Raw genomic sequence first — 20,324 nt, forward strand, 5'->3', positions numbered from 1 at the left:
GTAGGCAGTCATCGCTGCGCTGCGGCACCTCTCCAAGTTCTGCGTCCGTCCACACATGCCCTCCCTCTGCCTTTACCGCCCTTTTCACTGCCTCCCCACCCCTCTCCTCGCCCCCTCTCCACCCCTCCACCTGCGCAAGACAGAGAGCAAAAGGGATCCTCCATAGGCACGGTGCACACCCGCACCGGATCAGTAGCCGATAACAGTACAGCAGGGCATTTGCTCACCCAAGCCTTCACCCAGACACCGACACACGCACACCTGTCGTCCTCCGCGGACCCCTTCTCCCTCTCCTCCTTTACACCCTCGACTCTCCCCTCACTCAGCGTGTACACCTCACGCAGACGTCTTGTTGCTTCTCTTCCCCTTCTGTGCGCCGTTGCAACGGGAGGCGTGCGACGCACCTTGATCACCGTTCACTGCCACTCGATGGGCCCAAAACACCTGACCCGCACCGACCTCACCAGTCCGCGGGACATGCCTCGCCACAATGATGATGTCCCTATCGGGTTAACCGCGACGATGCAGCGAGGCCAGGGCGGCCCGTCGTCCTTCTCGTCTGATGGTTCTTCTCCAGCTGCTCTCTCCTCTGCCGGATCGCTGTGGTCGCGTGTAGGCCGCGAGATCGCCAGCTGGCGTCGTGGCACTGTCTCCATTTACGAGGTGGATGCGTGGCTTCGGTTCAACCCGTACATCCGACGTGGCTTCCGACATCGCTCCTTGCGCAAGCGCGAGGCCCTCGGCTCGCTCGTGTTGTACCTCCACAACGAAACCTTCAACGTTGTGTCCCACCTTGCCATGGTGGTGCTCATGGCGCTGCTGTTGCTATGGCCACCTCGAGTGACGGCGATGAGCAACAGTGGCAGCGGTGCGTATTTCAGCGAGCGCTCAGCGGGTGAGCCATTTCGTCGGCACCACAGGGCGGAAACTGAAGTGCCGTCGTGGCTACGTGGACTGGACAGACGCGCAGCTACACCTGGCGCAGCTGCAGCAGAGACTGACAAGGACCGCGTGCAGGGATACGTGCCTCCCGGTGATGTGGCGGGATCCCCACGGCATGTGCTGAGCGACGCCGCTGCTGGTGCCGCAACGCCTTCGTCCACATTTCGCTTCTTTGCCGTTCTCTTGGGCGACTTGGCAGCACCATCGTCGCCGATGATGCCAGTCATCGATACGGCGCTTCCACCGCCGCCCATGAGCGTTGACACCCGCCTTTCTCTCTCCCTCATACCGTTGGTGGTCCTCTTCCTGCTGACGTTTTCTCTATCAGTGCTGTATCATCTTTTCATGCCCTGCTGCCGCACCCCTCGCGGCTACCAGCAGCTCCTACAGTGTGACGTGTTGGGCGTCGTCTTCGCCATCTCTGGTAGCGCCTACGCGTACTTCGCGTGTGGGATGCCGTGTGCCGGTGAGTCTGCTCAGTTGTGGACGGGGGCGCTGATGGTGGTTACGACGCTGCTGTGCATCTACGTGCTTGTTTTGGCCCCGATGTGGGGTGTGGTGGCTGAGGTGTGCGCGCTGGCGCTGTGTCTGGCGCAGTGGGCTGCAGCTGCTGTCATCGCTGCCGTGCTGGAGTTCTTGATGGGCCGTCCGCTCCTCTCTGCGCCGCCATGCCCGCCACCGGTGCAACGTGACAGGCATGGCGGCCGTGATCGTCAGCCGCGCCCGCTGCCGCCGCCGCCAGAGCTCCACGCTGGCCAACACTTTCTCCTCGCCTGGGTGCAGCGGCATCGGCACCTATCCTCGGCTGGACTCGGCAGCGCGTCGACTGCGTCCAGCACAGCGGCGGTGGCAAGCACTACCGCGGACCCGGTACCCGTCAGCGCGCGCCAGCGCATCGCTGTTGTCGGGGTCTACTGCCTCCTGCACCTGGGCGTGTACCTGGCGCTGGTTCACCCCAAGAGCCGCCCAGCCATGGGCGGGTTCACGCAAGCCACGCACTACCACAACGCCTCCTACGCGTGGCTATTTCTTGGCGGCCTCGTCAACGCTTCGCGCTTCCCAGAAGTGGTCGTGTTTCACTGGACGAGACGAGCCGCACATCACACGCGGCGTGTGGCGGCGGCAGAGGCGGCCGCGCTTTCTGCCGAGAAGCTAAGAAGGGATGCGGGTATGACGGAGGTGGATGCACGAGCTGCAGCAGCGGCCTCATCGTCATTGCGTGGCTCTGCGCGCTCGCACTGTGCCTCCTCCGTTGGCGTCGCGCCCGAGTCGGCAGCGCAGGCGACCTCTGTGCCGTCCACATCTTTGCCACCCGTCACCGCAGTTACTTTGTGGGACCGGCTCTGCGTGCCGAAGCTGGTGGTCACCTACGTCGTCTCCGCCTCCACTCTGGACTACATCGGCAACAGTCATCATATCTGGCACGTGTGCACCGCGCTCAGCGCTTTGTCGGCCATTCTTGCTGTGTACTACGACTGCATGGAGTACGATCTCGTCCAGTGTGGCTGATGCGTGACGCTGTCAGTTTCTCCTCCTTTCCACAAAGGAGAGCGAGCAAGCTCCCCACCCCTCCAGACTGCTGCACGAAGGACTACGTAACGCCGGAGAACGTCGTCGCTCGCTGGAGGATGTGCGCTCGCCTCGCTGTTTTGCTGGTACTGCCGTGGTAAACGGTTCCTCTTTTGCGTCCAAAGCCTTCACCCCTATGCGGACATGCAGATAACCGAGGGAGTACGCCGCCCTGCCTCGATCTCTTCTCCCCCATCTCTCCATTGCTCCACCTAGCCCGCCATTGGCTCTCTTGAGGTACACCAACCGTGTCAACTACGCGCTTCGGCGCAGCTGCGTAGGCGTCCCCGCACTCTCCCTGTCCTCCGCGTTCCTCCTTCCCCACCCTTCCCTTCTCATCCCCCTCCTCATCGTTTTCTCTCTCTGACTGGCTGGCATGGTCTACGCGCACGTCTCTCTCTCTCTCCCTCTGTGGCAAATTGCTCCCCCCCCCCCCCCCGTACACATGCGCGAACACACCCACGCACCTTCCCGCCTTACTCACCGTGCTTCTCACTCACTGCGTCACCCGCCATCACTACATGGGCACGATTACTCCTCCCTCAGCGCCTACACCAGCGCATCTTTACCACTCGAGGGTATCGTAATGGAGGTGACTGTCATATACTCTGGCATTTGTGTGCGGAAGAGCGGTGAATAATGTCGAGTCTCGCTTCTCTTCTCTCGCCCCCTCCCCCTCACTCTTCTCCCCCCCCCCCCCCCCCCCCCGAAGCGAGCAAGTCGAGATCAGCTGAACCCCCCTCTCCCCACTGAAGGGAAATACACACCAGTCATACGACTGCATCTTCAACAATGGCTCGATCTCACACCACATCCTGTGCGCCACATTCGAGCTTCTCACACAAGCCGGACCGGGTCTCGGGGGGGGGGGTTAATGCGACAACTTACTCGCATCCCATCTGCACGAGGGGACCCCATGGGAGGCCCCGCCCAGTCGAGCTGTGTCACCCCCTTCCCCCACAACGCAGTCATCATAAAGCTCTTGTGAAGTGAAGTACGCCTCCCAGACGTGTGCATTACCCAGCGCGAAAACGACGAGCGCAGGGGGCCCCTCAAAGTCTTCTCTGCCTGGTGGAGGGACGGGCGAGCGAAGAGAGCTGCCCACTGCATTGGGACGAGTTGTAGGGGCTTCGGACGCTCCAGTCCTACATTGCCTTCCACAAGCCTGGATGCGGGCTGGAGCACACCGAGGGCGACCTGTGGCGGCTCTGCCAGCGTCTCCTCGGCGACTAACAACCGACTGGGCGACGAGGTCGTGTCGGCTCCGGAATTCCGCACCGCCTTGTGTGAGGTGCGAGCTGAGACTGCCGCACTGCGTGCGCACGTCCCACAGCAGTGCCCGCCTGCCGACTCGCCGCAGCAATGGCCGCCGCCCTACGGGGGATGCCGCGCCCGCATTCGTGTCGTGTACACGACGCGAGGTGCGCAGGAGGCGAGCGCGGCACCGGGCCCTCTCCTCGGATCGGCTTTCACCATAGTGAAAGAGAGGAAGGGACGTCTCAGACGGCGGCTCACACTCTGGCCGCGACAAGCCAGCCGCTGGCTGGAAAAGAGCATCGTTACGCAGCCCCGGGAGCTCGTGCTCGACGAGTGTGGAGGGGTGACGGAGCTGACAGCGTCCTTGTTGCAGGTGCTTCTTCCCCTGCATCTGCGGGCGCTCTTCAGCTTGCGAGCGAGAGGCGGCTCCGTGCATCAGCGACGAACGCGCACCCAACGGACTTGGCCGCTGGACCAGCGGTGGTGCAGATGGTGGCAGGCAGCATTGGTCTGCCATCCTCTGTGTGTGCGTGCGAGGCGACTCACCTCTAGCGATCACGTGAGCGTGTGGATCGACAGCGCCCAACTGACGGGTGGTCGACACAAGCGGTGGGGACGGCCCTGCAGGCGACTCGACGCGCCGGGAAAAAGGCCGGCATCACTTTTTGAGCAGCAAACGAGACCGGGCGTCTCCCATAGGCATGGGCTTGCTGGCGTGGCGTTGGCCGACAGACGTGCACCAAGCTGCGAGCTGCTTCAATTGAGTCACTGCTACGAGAAGAACTGGAGTGGCTCCTGGGTCGCCTTTGGTCTCCCCCCGAGTACTGCTGAGGCCTTTTCACACATTTTCGAATGTTTCTCACGATGACGCGTCGCCTGCTTTATAAAGACAAACGCGAGGTCTCCTCTCTGCCTTGCGGGTGGATTTGCCTCAAGCTGCACAATGTGGACTTAGCGCGTGGCATCAACGAGCAGCATCAATCAGACTACGCCGCGTCACGCATCTTCAGGCGTCCACCACAGAGTACGACCTTCATAAATGTGCAACACCACCAGGGTGGGGCAGCGGCGTGCGTTCATTGGCGCACGAAGCCGACAGCCCTCGCCAGTAGCCCTTTAGAGGGGGAGGCGTCAGGCGCAGGCAACGTGAACGCGGTCGAGCTGTGCGCGGTTTGCTGCGCTCTTCCAGCACTCAAGGAGTCGCCGAGTGGCAGCGGTAGACGTTCATGCATGTGGTCAATACGTCAGGCCTCTCTGTCTTCGGTTAAGACGACGCACGTGGTCATGCGGCTAATGCCGAGATGCCCACACCGATGACAGGCTTCCCGTACGCGGTGACGGTTCAACTCATCAACTCGGCCGACAATTTCGCATACGGCCCGAGCCGCGACCCCGCGTACCACCCAATAAAGGTGTCTAACGAACGACATGGGGAAGCGCGAGGCACGATGGTCAAGGGAGCGGGTGGGCCCCATGCACGTTGGTAGAAGTCGTCGAAGAGACGATCAGCAGTTCGGTGCAAGTTCAAGTACACAAATCTGCCTTTCCCTACCTGGCAACGTCCGGCAGGTGTTGGTGGCATCGCCCTTCACCGATTCCAAAAATAGGAATGGAGCCCCTCTCACTTCATTGAGCCGACTTCCCCCCCCCCCTCTCTTCACGCATTTCCTTCCCTCCCCCCGCGTGTGACGATTTTGTGCCCACGCTGATGCGCGATCAGAGGGAAAGAGGCGAGGTGAGGTGCAGGAGTGAGAAGGAACATGGAGTGTGACGAATGTGAGGGCTCTCAACACATCCAGTGGAGCTCCCTGCAGCTGCACACCTGTGCGCTCTCTCGCTCTCCTTCATCGCTTGGCTCCTGCCGTCATCTGTCTCTCTCTTCCTCTTGGGTTCCACTCTTTCCCTTTACTCATCAACGCGGGAGAGGCATTGCCTCCACGCCCCAAAACGATAATGCTTGAGCTGCTCCATCGACAGCAGCAGAGGCGCTAAAAGGCCACCAGCCCCTGGCGCGAGAGTGCCTGCTGCCACAGCAGAAATCAATAATGTTGCACGAGCGTGGGCACGGGGCCAGCCCTTTGCCGCGAGCATCGCAGCCATCAGGAACATTTTCGCCGTCGCGCGATGTGGCCGCTGCTCATCACCGCGCTTGCCTGACAACCAGCGGCCTCTTCGCGGGCAGAAGAGCCACAGAGACCCCCGTGTGCCCACCCGCACTGAACACGAAACCTGCACCGACGACTCGGCTGTGCAATACCGCTGATTGTCCGTCCATCAAGTGCCCGCCGCTGTGGACGATACTGCCGGATGTCGGCGGAGCTGCGAGTGCATTCTTGTCTTGCGTGCACAACACCAGTGCCCTCATTACAGCCACTACCGCTACGTCGCAATATCCGTCGACGTGGCAGGCGCTGCTGGAGGAGACGCAGGCGACTACAGCGTACTCGGCCAGTGTGCAGCAAGCCAAGGAACTCCTCAGCGACTTTGAGCGCTACCAGTGCAGCGTCGGTGTCCCACCCCTCACCCACGACCAGCGGTGTGCGGCATGTCCACTGGACAGCTTTGAAAGCGGCGGCGGTGCTGCTGGCACTACGAGCCGGCCTCACCTAGATGTGAGTGCCCTGGGGTCGTGTGGCGCCCCTTCAGCGGCCATCTCGATTGGGGCGTGTGGCAGCGTAGGCAATGTCGCCACTGGGCACGCTGCGCAGCCGCTCCAGGCACCGCCATCGTCATCGTCGTATTTCAATTTTCAACTTGACCCCGCCGCCTTCGAGCTCGCGAGGCAGCGTTCGCTGGAGATGCTCTACTGTAATGCTGAAGCACGCACCGCGTACGCAGCACAGGGGCTGCAGCTCGCACGAGCGGTGTGCACAGAGCTGTTGAGGCAGCCGAGAGTGGCGATCGACGACGTGGTCGCCATGGAGGGCCCATCAATCCACCCTACGAATACCGCAGAGACACAGAGTGATAGAGAGGTGTTTTCATCTGCGGCACAGGCTGGCGATGAGCTGCGGACCTCGTATACCTCCGCGTCGCCGTTAGTGGCTAATGACACCGAGCCGAAGAGAAAGCAGTCGCTTGTTGCTGCGGTTCCGGTGATGAGTGAAGTGGAGCGGGTGGCTGCCACGGCAGAGGCGGAGCGTGCCTTGTCCCTTCTCTACACCATCCGCGCCGTACGGCGGCAGACGGAGGATCTGACCATGCGGCTGCTGCATGCGTTCGGTGAGTGGGGTTGCTGGTCGACGCCTACTGCCAATTTCGGCCCCGCCTCGGATCAGATGCGCGCGTCGTCGCCTTCTTCACCGCTGCCAGAGTGCCCACAACGCAGGCAGTGCTTGTTTGCTGACCTGTTCATGCCGGAATCCCTGACATCGACCACATTTCGCACGCCGCCGTCTGAGTCGCTGCCGGGAGTCAGCGACGGCTCCTCCAAAGCACACCTGCTAGCTCTCGGCGAGGCGGATTATACTGACACGGCGCGGCTCAGCGCTGTGGGCGCCTTCGCCAAGGAGTCCGTCTGCCGTCGCGAGAGGGCGTGCCGAGTGCTGCGGGAAGCGCTACAGCAGCAACAGCAGCGGTGGTCGCTGTCCACTACTGCAACTTCCGCTGACACCACTACAGCCCCTGCTGCTGGTGCCACTTTCTTAGAGATGGCTGTGGCGCCGCCGCAGCGTGCGGTGCCGCCACCACCGCCGACGTCTGTGCAGCTCGAGGTTTATGCTCTGCAACAGGGGGCTCTTCGAGGCTCTACTTGCCAGTGGCGTGAAAGGGCTGCAGCGATGACTACAACGAGTGTTCTGAAGGCCGCTGACGCGTCACCGGTAAAAGAGGCAGCGGCACCGTGCGGCCCCGCGCAGCAGGAGTTGTACAATCGGCCTACCCAGCGACGGCAGCTCCAGGACAGCTATGATGTGCCCCATGCAGCTGCAGTGCAGTGTCACCACATGAGCACCCACTCGCCCACTGGCAAGCAGCTAGAGGTGCAGCCTCGCGAGACGACCGCCACATTCATTGAGGATGTTGCCGCCAGGGCAGTGACCCATACGGCACGCGGCACGTCCGAGGTGGTGTCTGATGCATCTCCGGAGGTTGGGGCGCCGGCGCCGCCATCGTTGTTGTCTCCACCCGCAGCTGTGCCTGACATGCTGTCCCGCGTGCCTTCCTCCCTCGCACAACAGCACTCTTCTACTGTTCCCAGCCGTAGCTCACATGCCTCACCACCCTCTGAAGCACCATTGATTTCATCTGTGCAGCTGGCCGAAGAATGCACGCGAGCGTGGGTGAACCTGCCGACAGCCTTGAAGGCGTCGGCGTCCTCGTCGCCGTCGCCACTGCGGCGAGCTGATTTCCTTCGCGCTGCAGTTACCTCACCAATAGACACCGAAATATCAGAGAGGGGTGCAGGAGTCCCGGCACAGCAAGCGGAGCAGCCGGCGGTGGAAGACGCGAGCTCACGTTGCACGAAGGGCAAGCCGGAGCTCGCGGTGCGCATCGAGGTGCAGGCCACTAATGGGAACACGGATGGTAGTCATGCTGCCGCTTGTGCATCTTCAGCCAACCCGACGCAGGTGACTGATGTACTGCGCACATCCTTGTCTTCATCTTCGTTGACAGACTTCCCTCCTTCCGCCGCTCTGGGTGCGCACGACGTCGTTGGTGCGATGCCGAAGGTATACGAGGCATCGCGCTCACTACACACGGCTGCCAGGCTCTCCACGCATCCCGAGACAGTGGCAGGGCCGAGGCGGGAAGGCCAGCATCGGAAGGGGCGCAGAAGGCGAAGAGGTGATCGAAGAGGCAGCACCGCCGTTGCCGAGCTAGAAGACCCTGTGCGACGCCATCTCACGCGCTTGACCTCTCAACATCAGAAGCGTGAGGAGTGCGACGTAGCAACACCGTTGTCTACAGAACTCACCGCACAGGACCTCAGGGCCGCCGCTGCTGCTGCGCGGCTGCATGCGACAAGCTCGGGCTCTGCCATCAGCAATGCTGCCACTGCGCCACCTCCGGCAGTGGTGCGACACGGGGCGCATGTGCTCGCAGGCTTTGTAGCGCCTTCATCTTGCAGCGTGGTGAGGGCGGTCTCGACTGCCGCTGCAGTGGCTAATGCGGACCAACCAGACGGAGGCGAAGAGCCGCGAGCATCACAGCAGCCGCACCAGCCGCCTTCGCCGACCATCATTTCTACTGCACCGTTCCATCTTCCCTTCGCATCGTTCTTTCCCGCACCACAGGCGGCGATCTTTGCACTGTGGCCGCCTCCGCACTCCGTCCTCGCTGACGCTGTCCCCTTTCATTCGTCAATGTCATCGATGAAGTTGCCTGAGGGTGGCTCGGAAAGGGTCGGCAATGCGAGTATTGCGACTCCGAGCCTGGCGGCCCTTGCGCCTGTATCAACTGCTCATCCTGGTTTGACACCGACGAGCGGACCCCCGCTGTCGTCAGTACACAAGCCCAAACTTGCGGATGGTGACGGCCCTGCCGGAGTGACAAAGCTGCCGCAGCGGCAGCGGCACCGTAATTTCTTCAGTCGTCTCTTCAGCTGCGGTGGATGAGTGAAGTCGTGGAGAGCCGAGGGGAAAGTGCACGGAACGCGTAGAGGGAGAGGGAATGGCGTGAGGACCAGTGCCTGCGTACGCGTGCATAGCGGAAGGTGGCGTCATATGATAATTTGACTTCCTCAGTCTCTCTCTCACATCGCTCGCCGTGCACACAGGTGTCGGGCTCGCTTGTTAGGCAGTGTGGCGCGTACCGACTGAGGAAAGAAAGGGGCAGAGAGAGGGAGAGGCAGCACTTGATCTCTGCGGGTGTGCTGGAATGGGGGGCAGAGGAGAGTGCGGCGCGGAGAGACGGCCGGGCGCAAGCGCAGTACGAGGAAAATTCGAAGGAACCAAAGCACCCGAGGGGACATCCGCTAAGGGCTTCTAAGCAGCGCATCAACAGCATCAGCCTGAGCATCAAGCGCCATCCGAAGGAAAGTCAGAGAGAGGGAAGCGAACGGCATTGTAGAGCTCAGTATGAACTATGAGAGAGGGGGAGAGACGGTAGACATGCTGCGTTTACCTAATGGAGTAGAAATACGCGAGGCACCATCTCTGCCAGAGGTGGGGATGGGGGCAGAGGTCGCCAACACTGGCGTCTGTATGTTTCGTAAAGCAATGCTGTGTTTTCGCCACCATCGCGCGGCGCTCGCCCCATCGTCGTGTGCTTGCTGGCCCTGTCTGCATGCACATGTTCACCGAGTCGCACATGCACAGCGAGCCGGATACTCCACCACTAAACCAATACACAAGTGTGCGCGCATGCGCTTTTCGTGTTCCTCATGTGTGCCCCGCGTCTCTGCCTGCATGCGTCCGTACGTGCCCTTGTGTTGCCATTTCCCCCCTCCCCTCCTATCGCCTCCCTCTCTTACTCTCCCTCTTTCCCTCTGTGTTTTCCCTCCACATCTTCAAAGCGTGAACGACATAACTTGCACGCACGCACACCGTCACAGTGACCCAACAAGCACAAGGGGTCTCTGCATCAAGAAGTGCGGCCGTTTTGTTGTTCTTTGCCTCGCTCATATCATCATCTCAGCATCCACAGAGCTTCCTTCCTTTCGTCCCCACCCTTTCCCCAGCGGATATACGAGAGGGTGACGTTCCTTGGCCCGTGTCTCCGCCTGTGCACGTGCGTGTAGCACGGAGAAGGTGCCGCGCCTCCTCGTGTCATCCTTATCTCCTCACCCCGCGCCCTCTTTCCCCCTCTCCTCTCCCGAAAGCCACTGCCACCAGACACGGTGAAGACCCCCCCTCCCCTCACACCACCATTCTTCCTTCTCTTCTTCTTCCTCCGGCCTCCACGCACGCCGCTATACCCCCTCCCTCCCTCCTTCCCTCCCTCCCCCACTCCTTTTCATACATTTTCAATCGCTTATCCTTTGTGTGTGTGTGTGTGTGTGTGTGTGTGTGTGTGTGCGTGTGTGCGTGTGTGTGCGTGTGTTTCCGCTTACTCCTGCGTACGGTTTGCCGCCGTCTCTGTCATCCCCCCTTTTCATCTCATTTTCCCGATTTTCTTGTATTCCCTCGTTTTCCCCTCTCACCCCGAGTTGCATTTTTTCCGCGTTGGCTGTTCATGTATATATGGTGGGTGCCAGTCTCTCCTCCCCCCCCTCTCTCTCTCTCTCTTTCTCTCTCTCTCTCACCCTTTGCTCTTCCCGGCGAGCGAGTACTCGTCTCAACCACGGCAACGTACACTCCCCCTCCCCTCCCCCACGTCTACCGGCGCCCATACAGAGCTTCTCTATCCAATCACGTTTCATCACCACCCCCCTTTTCCTCTGTCTGTATCTCTGAGTGTCAGTGCGAATCCATCCTCCTCTTTCCTCCCTCCCCCCACCCCTTCTTGTTCCTTCGACTGTTCCCCCCCCTCTCTCTCCTCCTTCGTACTTCCTCATAGTCATAGAGTCACATATCTCCGCTTCATTCGCTTGTTTGTGCCTTTTTACATCAGTGTTGTTTCGCCACTTGTTTTACCGCTCTCCCTCTCCTCTCCTCTCCTCCCCCCCCTCTCTCTCTCTCTTCCCTCGTACTTGCCTTCTTCCCGCGACATCTTTTCCTCCTCTCTCTCCTCCATTCCCCCCCAGGGTATTTTACGCGACTTTACTTTGAGTTGATTTCTAACGTCCTTCTCGCTCTCATTATTTTCCATCCTTTAGGCTTCTCTCGTTTTCTCTCGATTCGCTCTAGTACTCGCTCTGCTCTTGCTGGTACCGCTGCGTCTGCTTTGTGTGTGCGTGTGTGCGTGTGTGTACCTGTCTGCTTGTTTCTTTCATCTGGCGGCGCGCTGGAGGGTTCGTTCTTTCTGCCTGTGAGTCACTCTTCCTACCTCTAAGCCATCGAGCAGCTTCAGCGTTGTGCTGTACCTGACTGTGTATCTCCCCCTCTCTGTTTCTCTTTCTCGGCTGGGCTTTTCACTATCACTGCCACTTGCACCTCCCTTCGCCTATCATCTCTGTTCAATATTTATCCCTTGCGCCTCCGCCTTCTCAAAGTATTTTCCCGCCTGGCTGTGTGTGGAGCGGCTGTATTTTCTTACAAGTCGCTTTCGCTTGCGCACCCCCCCCCCAAGGGTGAAGAAGTAGAAACACAGCCCCAAAGAAACAGAAAGAGTCTTAGGGGATGGAGAAACGATCTGTCAACCTGGGAGGTGGGTCAGCCAACCCAATACTCTCGAGAAGAAACGAGTAGGAAGGGAAGAATACCGGTATACACGCATACGCGTACGGCATGTTCATCGGCATAACACGTGCACGCACGCCCACCTTCTCCTCCACCACACAGCGCCACCGCTATCACCGTGGCCGCCCTTCCCTGGAGTTTTATTGGATTACTGCAGCGCTCCTCCTTCCTCTTCCTTCTTTCCTCCTCTCTCGCTGTGCTTCGTGGCTATTACTGTTGGCTTTTCCTCGTTGCATCTTCTTGGCACTTCGTTTCTCGCCCTTCCCGCCTGTCCTTTCCCTGTCACTTTTACACCCCCACCCCCCACCCCCCACCCCCACACATACGCGTGCGCGCTTGCGGCGATCTACTCGCGGTGTGCGCGTCTTTGTGCAGTCGTAGCGGTTCAGCCGCGTCTTCGTTGCCATCGATTTCCTCTTCAGTTGTTCAGTTTTCTGCTCTGCCGGTCTACTCTCTGCGCTTCATTGGCTGTTATTGCCGGTGCGCGTCTCCTCTCCCCCATTGGCTGCACATCTCATCCCCGCCCTCCTCTCTTTTCCGTTCTTATAATTTTATCCCCCCTTCTTTCGCTGTTTCTCAAGTGCGAGCCGTGCGCGCGCCCACTCCCCCCCCCTCCCCCCTTCTCCCCTCTCTCGCTTCTCCCCCTTCCTCCCACGACACGCATCAGCCAGCACCACTCGCAGCGATTCACAGAGATCAGCAGCAGCACACAACACCCCTCCCCTCCCCTTCCCCCATCATCATTCAGTCCTTCCTCATTTCTTTTCCTCTGACTCTGCCCTCTCCCTCTTATATTTCTTGTCGGTTTCTTCACCCCTCCCCTCTCTCTCTCTCTCTGGTTGAACGTGATTCATTCATTACGTTGCTGCTCTAGTCGTTTGTGGTTGTCGTCACTGCTGCCATTCACATCCCCCCCTCCCCTCTCTGTCATCGCTGTCACTGCCGCTAACCATCGAGGTGCGCATATTCGGGTTAGGCACACATATACAAGGGGAAGCCGCATCGAACGCGCGTACGAGAGAGTGAGAGAGAGAGAGAGGGACCAGGCAAGGAAGTAACGCCACGTCCCCCCCCCCCCCCCCCCCCCCCAGCCTGTACAGGACTTGACAAGCGGGGGTGCCTCAATCACACATCGGACCATCCGCGCCTACCCAACACAACAACGTCGCCGCTGTTTTAGTCCTTCGCTCTTTTCCGCCTCACTTTAGTGCTGCCTTTTCCTTTGCTTTGGCGGCTGAGGAGGCGGAGGGCGAGAGGTGGCGGCAACTTGCGTGTGTTGCTGCGCTGCCGTTCGGCGTGCTGTTCCTCACGTGAGGACCACACCACTACCACCAGAGAAAGTCGCCGCCTCTCTCTCTCTCTTTCCCCACGCCGCGAAGCTCTTTGGCTTGTCGAGTGACATCGTTCCCCTCCTTCCGTGCTGATTCCGGCCGTTGCTCTGTGCTTATCTTCTTGTTTACTTCATCTCACTCACACATACACCCACCCACACAAACTCTACAGCTCTGCGTGAGTGCCAGCGCTGTGTGTGTGTGCAGAGCGCTCGAGGGCTCACTTCTTCCATTGCATTTTTTCCTTGTTACCTCTTTCTGTTCCCGCTTCGCTTTCCTCCTCCTCCTCCTCCTCTGCCGCCCTACTCCCCAAATCCACCACTTCCGCCGCCTCCTCTCACTCTCTGTGGGTGACTGTCTTACGCAGACTGTCAGGAAACACACGGCAAAGTGGATACCTCGAGTGCTGTGGTGGTCATCGAGAGGGGCGAGAAAACGTCAATGCCGAACACCTGTTCGAATGGGCAGCAGCTGCACACCTCGCCTGTAATGCGTGCCACTGGCGACTCTGATATGACGGCGCCGAGTGGAGGAGGAGGAGGAGGAGGAGGTGTGGGTGATGGTGTCACACACGTTCTCGGATCACCAGGGGACGGTGTCGGTGGCGCCGGGCTGCAGCCGCATCCACTGCGACGGCAGTTTGGTCTTCACAGATGCGCTGATGCATTCGGCGGCGACGAAGGAAACGCATCCGCAGCACCAGCCAGAGTAGTAACCCCGGAATCAGGTGGTGGTGCACATCGCAGTGGTGAGGTCGATGTCTGCGTCTCTTCCCTCAGCTTCACACAGCGCCACGCGCAGTTCTCGAGGTGTGGGCTGCTTGGTGGTGTCAGTGAGCCCCTGCGGACAGTCGAGTGCGGCCTTACTGGCGCATCCTCCACAACGCAAGAGCTGATGGCATCGGGGTCAACAGTCGCAGCGACAGAGAAACATTTTCTATCTTCTTCGGCGCCATCGCTCTCCCTCTCTTTGCAAGAGAAGCCCCACTCCGCTATCGTGGCGCCCACCAGCCGGGGGAGCAACGCAGCCGCAACAGTAGGCAGTCGCACCCACCCATTCGCGGCAGCAGTCAGTGATAGCGGTACCGCCAGCCGTAGTAGCAGCTTCGGTGATGCTCGCACAGCTGGGGGCAACGGCTCGGGAGATGTGTACGGTGGCCACATTGTAAAGCCGCTGCTGCGGTCGAGAAGCGGGCGGAGCGGCGCCAGCAGCAGCGGCGGCGGCTTCTTCAATGGGGGTGCAGATGGCGATGGGAACGATGCAGGTGAATCGATTGCCCTTCAAGCGGCCGTCGACGCGGCTGTGCGCTTCGACGACCTCGCGAGTGAGGACGACATGGTGGGCAGAGGCGGTGAGAGGCGCGCGTTTCTGCACGCCGACACCACAGCGCTTTCTCACTTGCTTGCAGAGGCTCACGACAGCGACGACGACACGTTCACGTGCACCCCCTGTACGAACGTGGATCTCCTGAGCCCTTTTAGCATGCCAGGCTGCCGCGGGGATAGTGGCAGCGAGCGGCATTGGCCCCACTCCCCGCTGGCGCCAGACATTCAGCAATGCGGTTGCGAGGGAGACCGGAGCACTGATGGCCGCCCACAGGAGCTGAGCCGCGCTGACTTCCTCGGTGTTACATATCCCTCAGCGGCAGTCGTCGCTTCCAATCAGCGCGCCGCTATTGGAGCTGCGATTGCGTCCTCATCGCTACCATATTTAGCGGCTTCTGGCAACGCGATCGTGCCGCCGCTGCAGTCCATGCAGCCACGGACTTCGCCAGCCGCTGTTTCTATCACTAACCCAACGCCCACCGTGACGCCGCTACCGACAGGCTATGCAGCTGCACACATGCAGAAACACCAGCCACGCTATTCCTATTTCATGACAAGCGCTAGCGCGGTACTCAACCCCGCCATCCCGACACCCTCTTTGGCCTCGCCGCAGCAACCCTCGTTGTCTATGCCGCCCTCTATGAGCGGGGTGCCGCAGGCACTTCCACCGCAACGGCCGCGCCACCGACACCGCCAGTGCTCCTCCTCGATGCATCCTTCGCCGCATAGCTGCAAAACGCCGCCGATAGCGGTGACGCACATCTTCCCTGCTAGTGCGACTGCGATAGCAGCGGCGGGCAACATGAGCAGGTTCTGGCTCGTCTCACCGCCGCAGCCATCGATCGCGGCAGCTCACCATTGCCCCAGTGCCAGTGGGGCCCCGATGGGCGGCAGCGCTGCTGTACAGAACGGCGCCGACGTTAACTTTGCCCTTCCGTCAGGCACAGTGGGCAGTGGGACGAGTGCTGGTGTTGGTGCGCAGACGCCGAGCAACTCGCTTTTATCTTCCCCTGGCGTTCAGCCGTTTTACATGTATCAGGTGCCGCAGGCAACACTCGCAGTGGAGCCACAGCAGGCGCAACAACAGCCGCCAGGAAATACTAACGTGCTGCTCTACTCCCCACCGCAGGCGTATGTTGGGTCAGGCCAGGTGGTGGCGGCACATGTGGCTTCGGTGTCGCCCAGCACGGCTGCCGTGCTGGGCGACTCGACGCAACCACGTTCGCCGTCACCCCCGACCATCTCGTATCACCTTTCTGCCGCCACGCCGCAGCACCACCAGCAGGTCATCGGAGGGTACATCCTGACGCCGAGTGCCAGCGCCGCTGCCGCCGCTGCTGCAGCTGCCACCCCGTCGGAGGAGTCCAGTCGCCCGTCTCGTAATTTATATTTTCGAAATCTCCCCCTTTCGTGGAACACCTCAATGCTGCGCGAGCTCTGCAGCCGCTACGGCGCTGTCCTCTCAGCCAAGGTAGCGCACCACTCGACGACAAACGAGTCGCTCCGGTATGGTTTCGTGTTATTTGAGCAGAAACATAGCGCGGTGACTTGCATGATGATGCTGAACCAGGCGCATGTCCGCGCGGAGGGCGAGGAGCCGCGCACGCTGTTCGTGCGGATGGCTCACGCAACGGCCGCGCCAGGCTTCCAGGAAGAGGGTGCCAGTGACAGCGTCAGCTCCAGCCTTTGCCAACCGATGGAGTCGACGCCGCTTTCGGGCTTGGCGAACCGGGCAGTCACGGTTGGAGGAAGGCTGCCACAGCGGGTCTTCCAGCAGCAGCAGCAGCAGCAGCCGGCGAATGGGCTCCTCTCCCCGCGCGCACCACTGTCCGGCTCTGAGTCGATAATGCTACTGCCACTTGGCTCTGCGCCGAGGTTTCCCAGCTGCGAGCTAACCAGTGTTAGCCCAGGCGACGAACATCGGGGACAGGCGCGCCGCCACTCAATCGGCGACAGCATCAAGACGAACGCGAATGACTCGTTAGACATCTCGTGCGCCGGCGGCGACTCGCTGCGGTGCACTTCTCCAGTCGGCGGCGCCAGCAAGAGCAGCACCGTGGCCGCCTCCAGGGAGTCTATACCGTCATCCTTCTCCGAGGTACGCAACTTCATAAGCGCCAAGGGATCGGCGAAGACCTCGGCGTCGCCACTGCGAGGCCTTCCTCGCTTTCCCTCAGAGAGCAAGACACTGTCGGTGTTGTCTCCCTATCCAACACACCAACAGCAGCGGCAGCAGGAGCAGGAGGGCTCTCTCTCCTACTCATCCGCGTCGGCGACCAGGGCCTTCACGGCCGGAGCGACCGCCATGGCAGCAGCGGCGGCCCAGCGTGCAGGCTACCGTTTCTGTAGCCCTCTCTCGCTCTCCCCCAGTGACACCGCCTCCCTGCTGCTCTCACCATCAGTGCCGCGCTCGAGCGTGCAGCTGCCGCGTTCGTGTCACACGCCTTCGGCCTCTGCATTCGTCCACGCGTCCTCGACAAAGCCCGCCCCCACCGGCACCGGCACCGGCACCGCCTCCGCCACCATGTCCACCCGCAACGTGTACATCACGAACCTCCCTCTCACGTGGAACACAACGAAGCTGCGCGAGCTGTGCAGCCAGTACGGCGAGATTGTCTCCGCGTCAGTGGCGCATCACCCGAAGACGAACGAGTCGCGCGGCTACGGCTTTGTCCTGTTTGCGGACGAGCGCGACGCGGCCTCCTGTGTCGTGACACTGCACCAGCACCACGTGCCGAACTCGCCGAATGTGCTGAGCTGCCGCTTTGCGAAGGACAAGGCGACGCCGTCCATCGCCTACACGCTCCTGTCGCAGGCACATGAGCCCGGAACCGATTCGCTTGACAGTGGAAGCGGTAGTCCCCTTCTCGCTTCTGCCGTAGGTGGACGGCCTACTACTTCCACGTCCAAGACGATGGCGCCGATGGTCTCGAAGGGGGGCTATGCTGAGGTATTGGAGCGAATCCCCGCTAGCAATGATAGCGACGACGGCACCAGCGGTAGCGCCAGGGATGCAGTCTGCATGCCGATTGACGTCTTCTGCACGCTGCAGCAGCGGATGCGTATGCGGTGTGCGCAGAACATCAGCGAGCAGCAGAAGTCGAAGCGCAACGGTATGGAGGACGACAGCGGCCCCACGAGCGCTGCGGCGATGGCCGATGTGGAGTCGGAAGGGCTCGAGAAAGTGATGCGCTGCTGCGTCGTCTACGGCGCTCAGGTGCCGACACAGGGGTATGGCTGCGTGCGCCCCGTGGACTGCCGCAATACCTCTTTTCGCAGGGCTGTCACTCGATCGCACGCCGTCGGCGCTGTCGGTGACGCAGCGCAGCTGCTCAGTGGGCCTCCTGCAGAGCTGTTGACGCCGATCTCATCGGGGCTGCAATCAGCTGGCACCACCCTCTCTGCAGAACATGGTGACCCGCGTGTGAAAATTGCTGGTGCCACCGACGCCGCCGCGCCAACGACATCGTCGGAGACGGTGGTGTGCACGTATGCAATTGCCGTTGGCCGTGTGCAGTCTGCTTCCCCCGCACTCGCCGGTACAGTCGCTATGCCGGCAGTCTCCAGCACCAGGCGCCGCATTAGCGTCGAGGTGCCATACGAGCAGCCGCACAGAGTCGGCACGTCAGACGTGGAGAGCGTGAATCGGGTCGAGACACCAGAGATGATGACATCGCCAGCCACTCCACCGGAGCTGTGGTACACCTGCACGCTCTTCACTACTCCTTTAGCTGCCGAAGCATTCGTGCGGGAGGCCTCTAAGGCAACCACAGGATCCGTCGCCACCATAGACACCGAGCGAGGCGACTTCAGCACCAGTGGCGGTGGCAATGCGGGCGCGTCGATGGAGCAGTTCCCCTGTAAAGGCAAGAACTCCGTGCCGGTGACCTCCTCCTCCTCTTCATCGCCGGCTGGTGAGAAGACGGCCGGCAATCAATCGATGCGGTTTGGGCTTCGGGATCGGGTAATGGTGCTCAGCAGCGCACCGTTGGCGATGCCGGCGGCCACCCCCTCCACCTCCTCTGCGAATACCACGACAGCTAATTGCGCGCGCCTGCTCACTACAGAGGAGTTGTATTCACAACGAAGACCCACAATCACACCTCAGCAGCAGCAGCAGCCGATAATGTGCTTGCCGTCCCCCGCCGACGCTTTCCTCCGCTCTCCGCTATCGCACGCTGCACACTACACGTGCCCACGGGTGAAGTTGGCAAGCCCTACTGCTGGAGCATCACTACTGAGTCCGACACCGATGATGGTGGTGGGCGGTGACGGTGATGGCAGCAGCAACCCAGTGGGATCGTTGGCTTTTCCGCAAGGCCTTGGGATCAGCGCTTCCACCGGTGCGTCTGGCTGGTATCCGTCAGCGACAGCAGCGGACTACGCCTATCTGCTTGACTCTCCTTCGTCCTCCTTGTCCATTAATGTGAGCACGGGAACGCACATCCTCTCCGACTTGGCGATGCCGCCGCTGGGGGTGGGGCTGAACGTGTCAAACGTGTCGAGTCCCCACTCGGCGGTGTTCAATGCGGCGGGGCCGGGCAGCCGTCCAGGCCGTCCGGCATCAACGGCGCCCGCTCCCGCCGACGTCTTTGCCGCTCCGCTGACACCCACTTAGGCGGCCGCTACCGGTTGCGCTGCAGCTGCGATGGCAACATATCTTCCGTTCCTCCCCGAGGAAAGCGCCACCACCGCCACTGCGCATCTCTTACCCGCTCAACAACGTCAACTATGCGATGTCGGAGGTGACAGCCACCAGCGACCCATCGGTGTTGTTCAGTGCGGCCCCAGACAACGATGTGACCAGCTCGGCAACGTTAGCCTCGTCGGCTCAGGTGCCGTGTACGTCACCCAACGCTATGCTTCGACGCTGCGCGCAGCCACTGCGCCGGTAGCAGCAACAGCAGCAGCTGCTACCGCATCCGTTCCACCTGTTCCACGTCGGTGCCCCGTAGAGTGAGGGGGCGGGCGCAAGCAATGGGTAGAGTAGCGGTGTACTACCTGACCTTTCTCGTTCGCGCTGCAGCTCCACGACCTGCCCTTGCCTCATGGCCTATAATCGTCATTGTCCGCGTTGTCATTCGCCCACCACCGCACTCTTCTCTCGAATGGCCAAGAAGAGCGCACCTGTGTGTACACTGTGAAAGTGCGCTTCACCACTGCTGCCTTTTCCCCTTTCATGTTGCGGTACGTGTGTGTGAGCGGTGCCTCTTGGCAGACGTCTCTTCTGTTCTCCCTTCCTTCCCCCCTCCTCCGCTTTCTCTTTCTCTCTCACCCTCCTCTCTCTCCTCTATTTTCCTCCCTGAGCATCTCTTGTTCGGTAGAGTTGCATGTGAAGGTTTTCGCTTTTCATGCTTGCACCCACCCACCCACCCACAGACACACACACACACACACTCTCTCGCTGTTTCTCATCGCCCCTTCTCCAAACAGAGCTCGCCGTCTTCTCACGTCTGCCTCCCTTCGGGTATGGGGCCATGCCACTCAAGTCCCCCCTCCTCCCTCTCCCCTCTCTGTCATTCACCGTTGTGTGTGTGTGTGTCGTATGTGCCCGAGGATGGAAGGCGCTGTTAACGTGTGAAAACAAAGATGGTGGCCCTGATGGTGAGAGGGGGAGGGGAGGAGAAGGGATGAGGGGGTTGTATGGATGGACGGGCGGGCAGGCAGACGTGTGTGTGCGT

The 20,324-nt window shown here is 60.9% G+C and overlaps 3 protein-coding genes across 3 annotated transcripts; all 3 read left to right on the forward strand.

The window, feature by feature from the left end:
- Nucleotides 1–429: 429 nt before the first annotated feature.
- LBRM_06_0740 (conserved hypothetical protein) lies at nt 430–2,451 on the forward strand (the record flags this gene model as incomplete). The annotated part of the gene is made up of 1 exon (XM_001561958.2): nt 430–2,451. The coding sequence occupies one exon, from the start codon at nt 430–432 to the stop codon at nt 2,449–2,451; it is 2,022 nt and encodes a 673-aa protein (XP_001562008.1).
- A 3,362-nt stretch (nt 2,452–5,813) lies between these two features.
- LBRM_06_0750 (conserved hypothetical protein) lies at nt 5,814–9,323 on the forward strand (the record flags this gene model as incomplete). Its single annotated transcript, XM_001561959.1, has 1 exon — nt 5,814–9,323. One exon carries the CDS (start codon nt 5,814–5,816, stop codon nt 9,321–9,323), a length of 3,510 nt encoding a protein of 1,169 aa, XP_001562009.1.
- Nucleotides 9,324–13,759: 4,436 nt separating this feature from the next.
- Nucleotides 13,760–19,261, forward strand: LBRM_06_0760 (RNA-binding protein-like protein; the record flags this gene model as incomplete). The annotated part of the gene is made up of 1 exon (XM_001561960.2): nt 13,760–19,261. One exon carries the CDS (start codon nt 13,760–13,762, stop codon nt 19,259–19,261), a length of 5,502 nt encoding a protein of 1,833 aa, XP_001562010.2.
- Nucleotides 19,262–20,324: the final 1,063 nt, after the last annotated feature.

This window comes from Leishmania braziliensis, chromosome 6 (genome assembly GCF_000002845.2).
Source record: "Leishmania braziliensis MHOM/BR/75/M2904 complete genome, chromosome 6".
Classification (NCBI taxonomy): domain Eukaryota; phylum Euglenozoa; class Kinetoplastea; order Trypanosomatida; family Trypanosomatidae; genus Leishmania; species Leishmania braziliensis.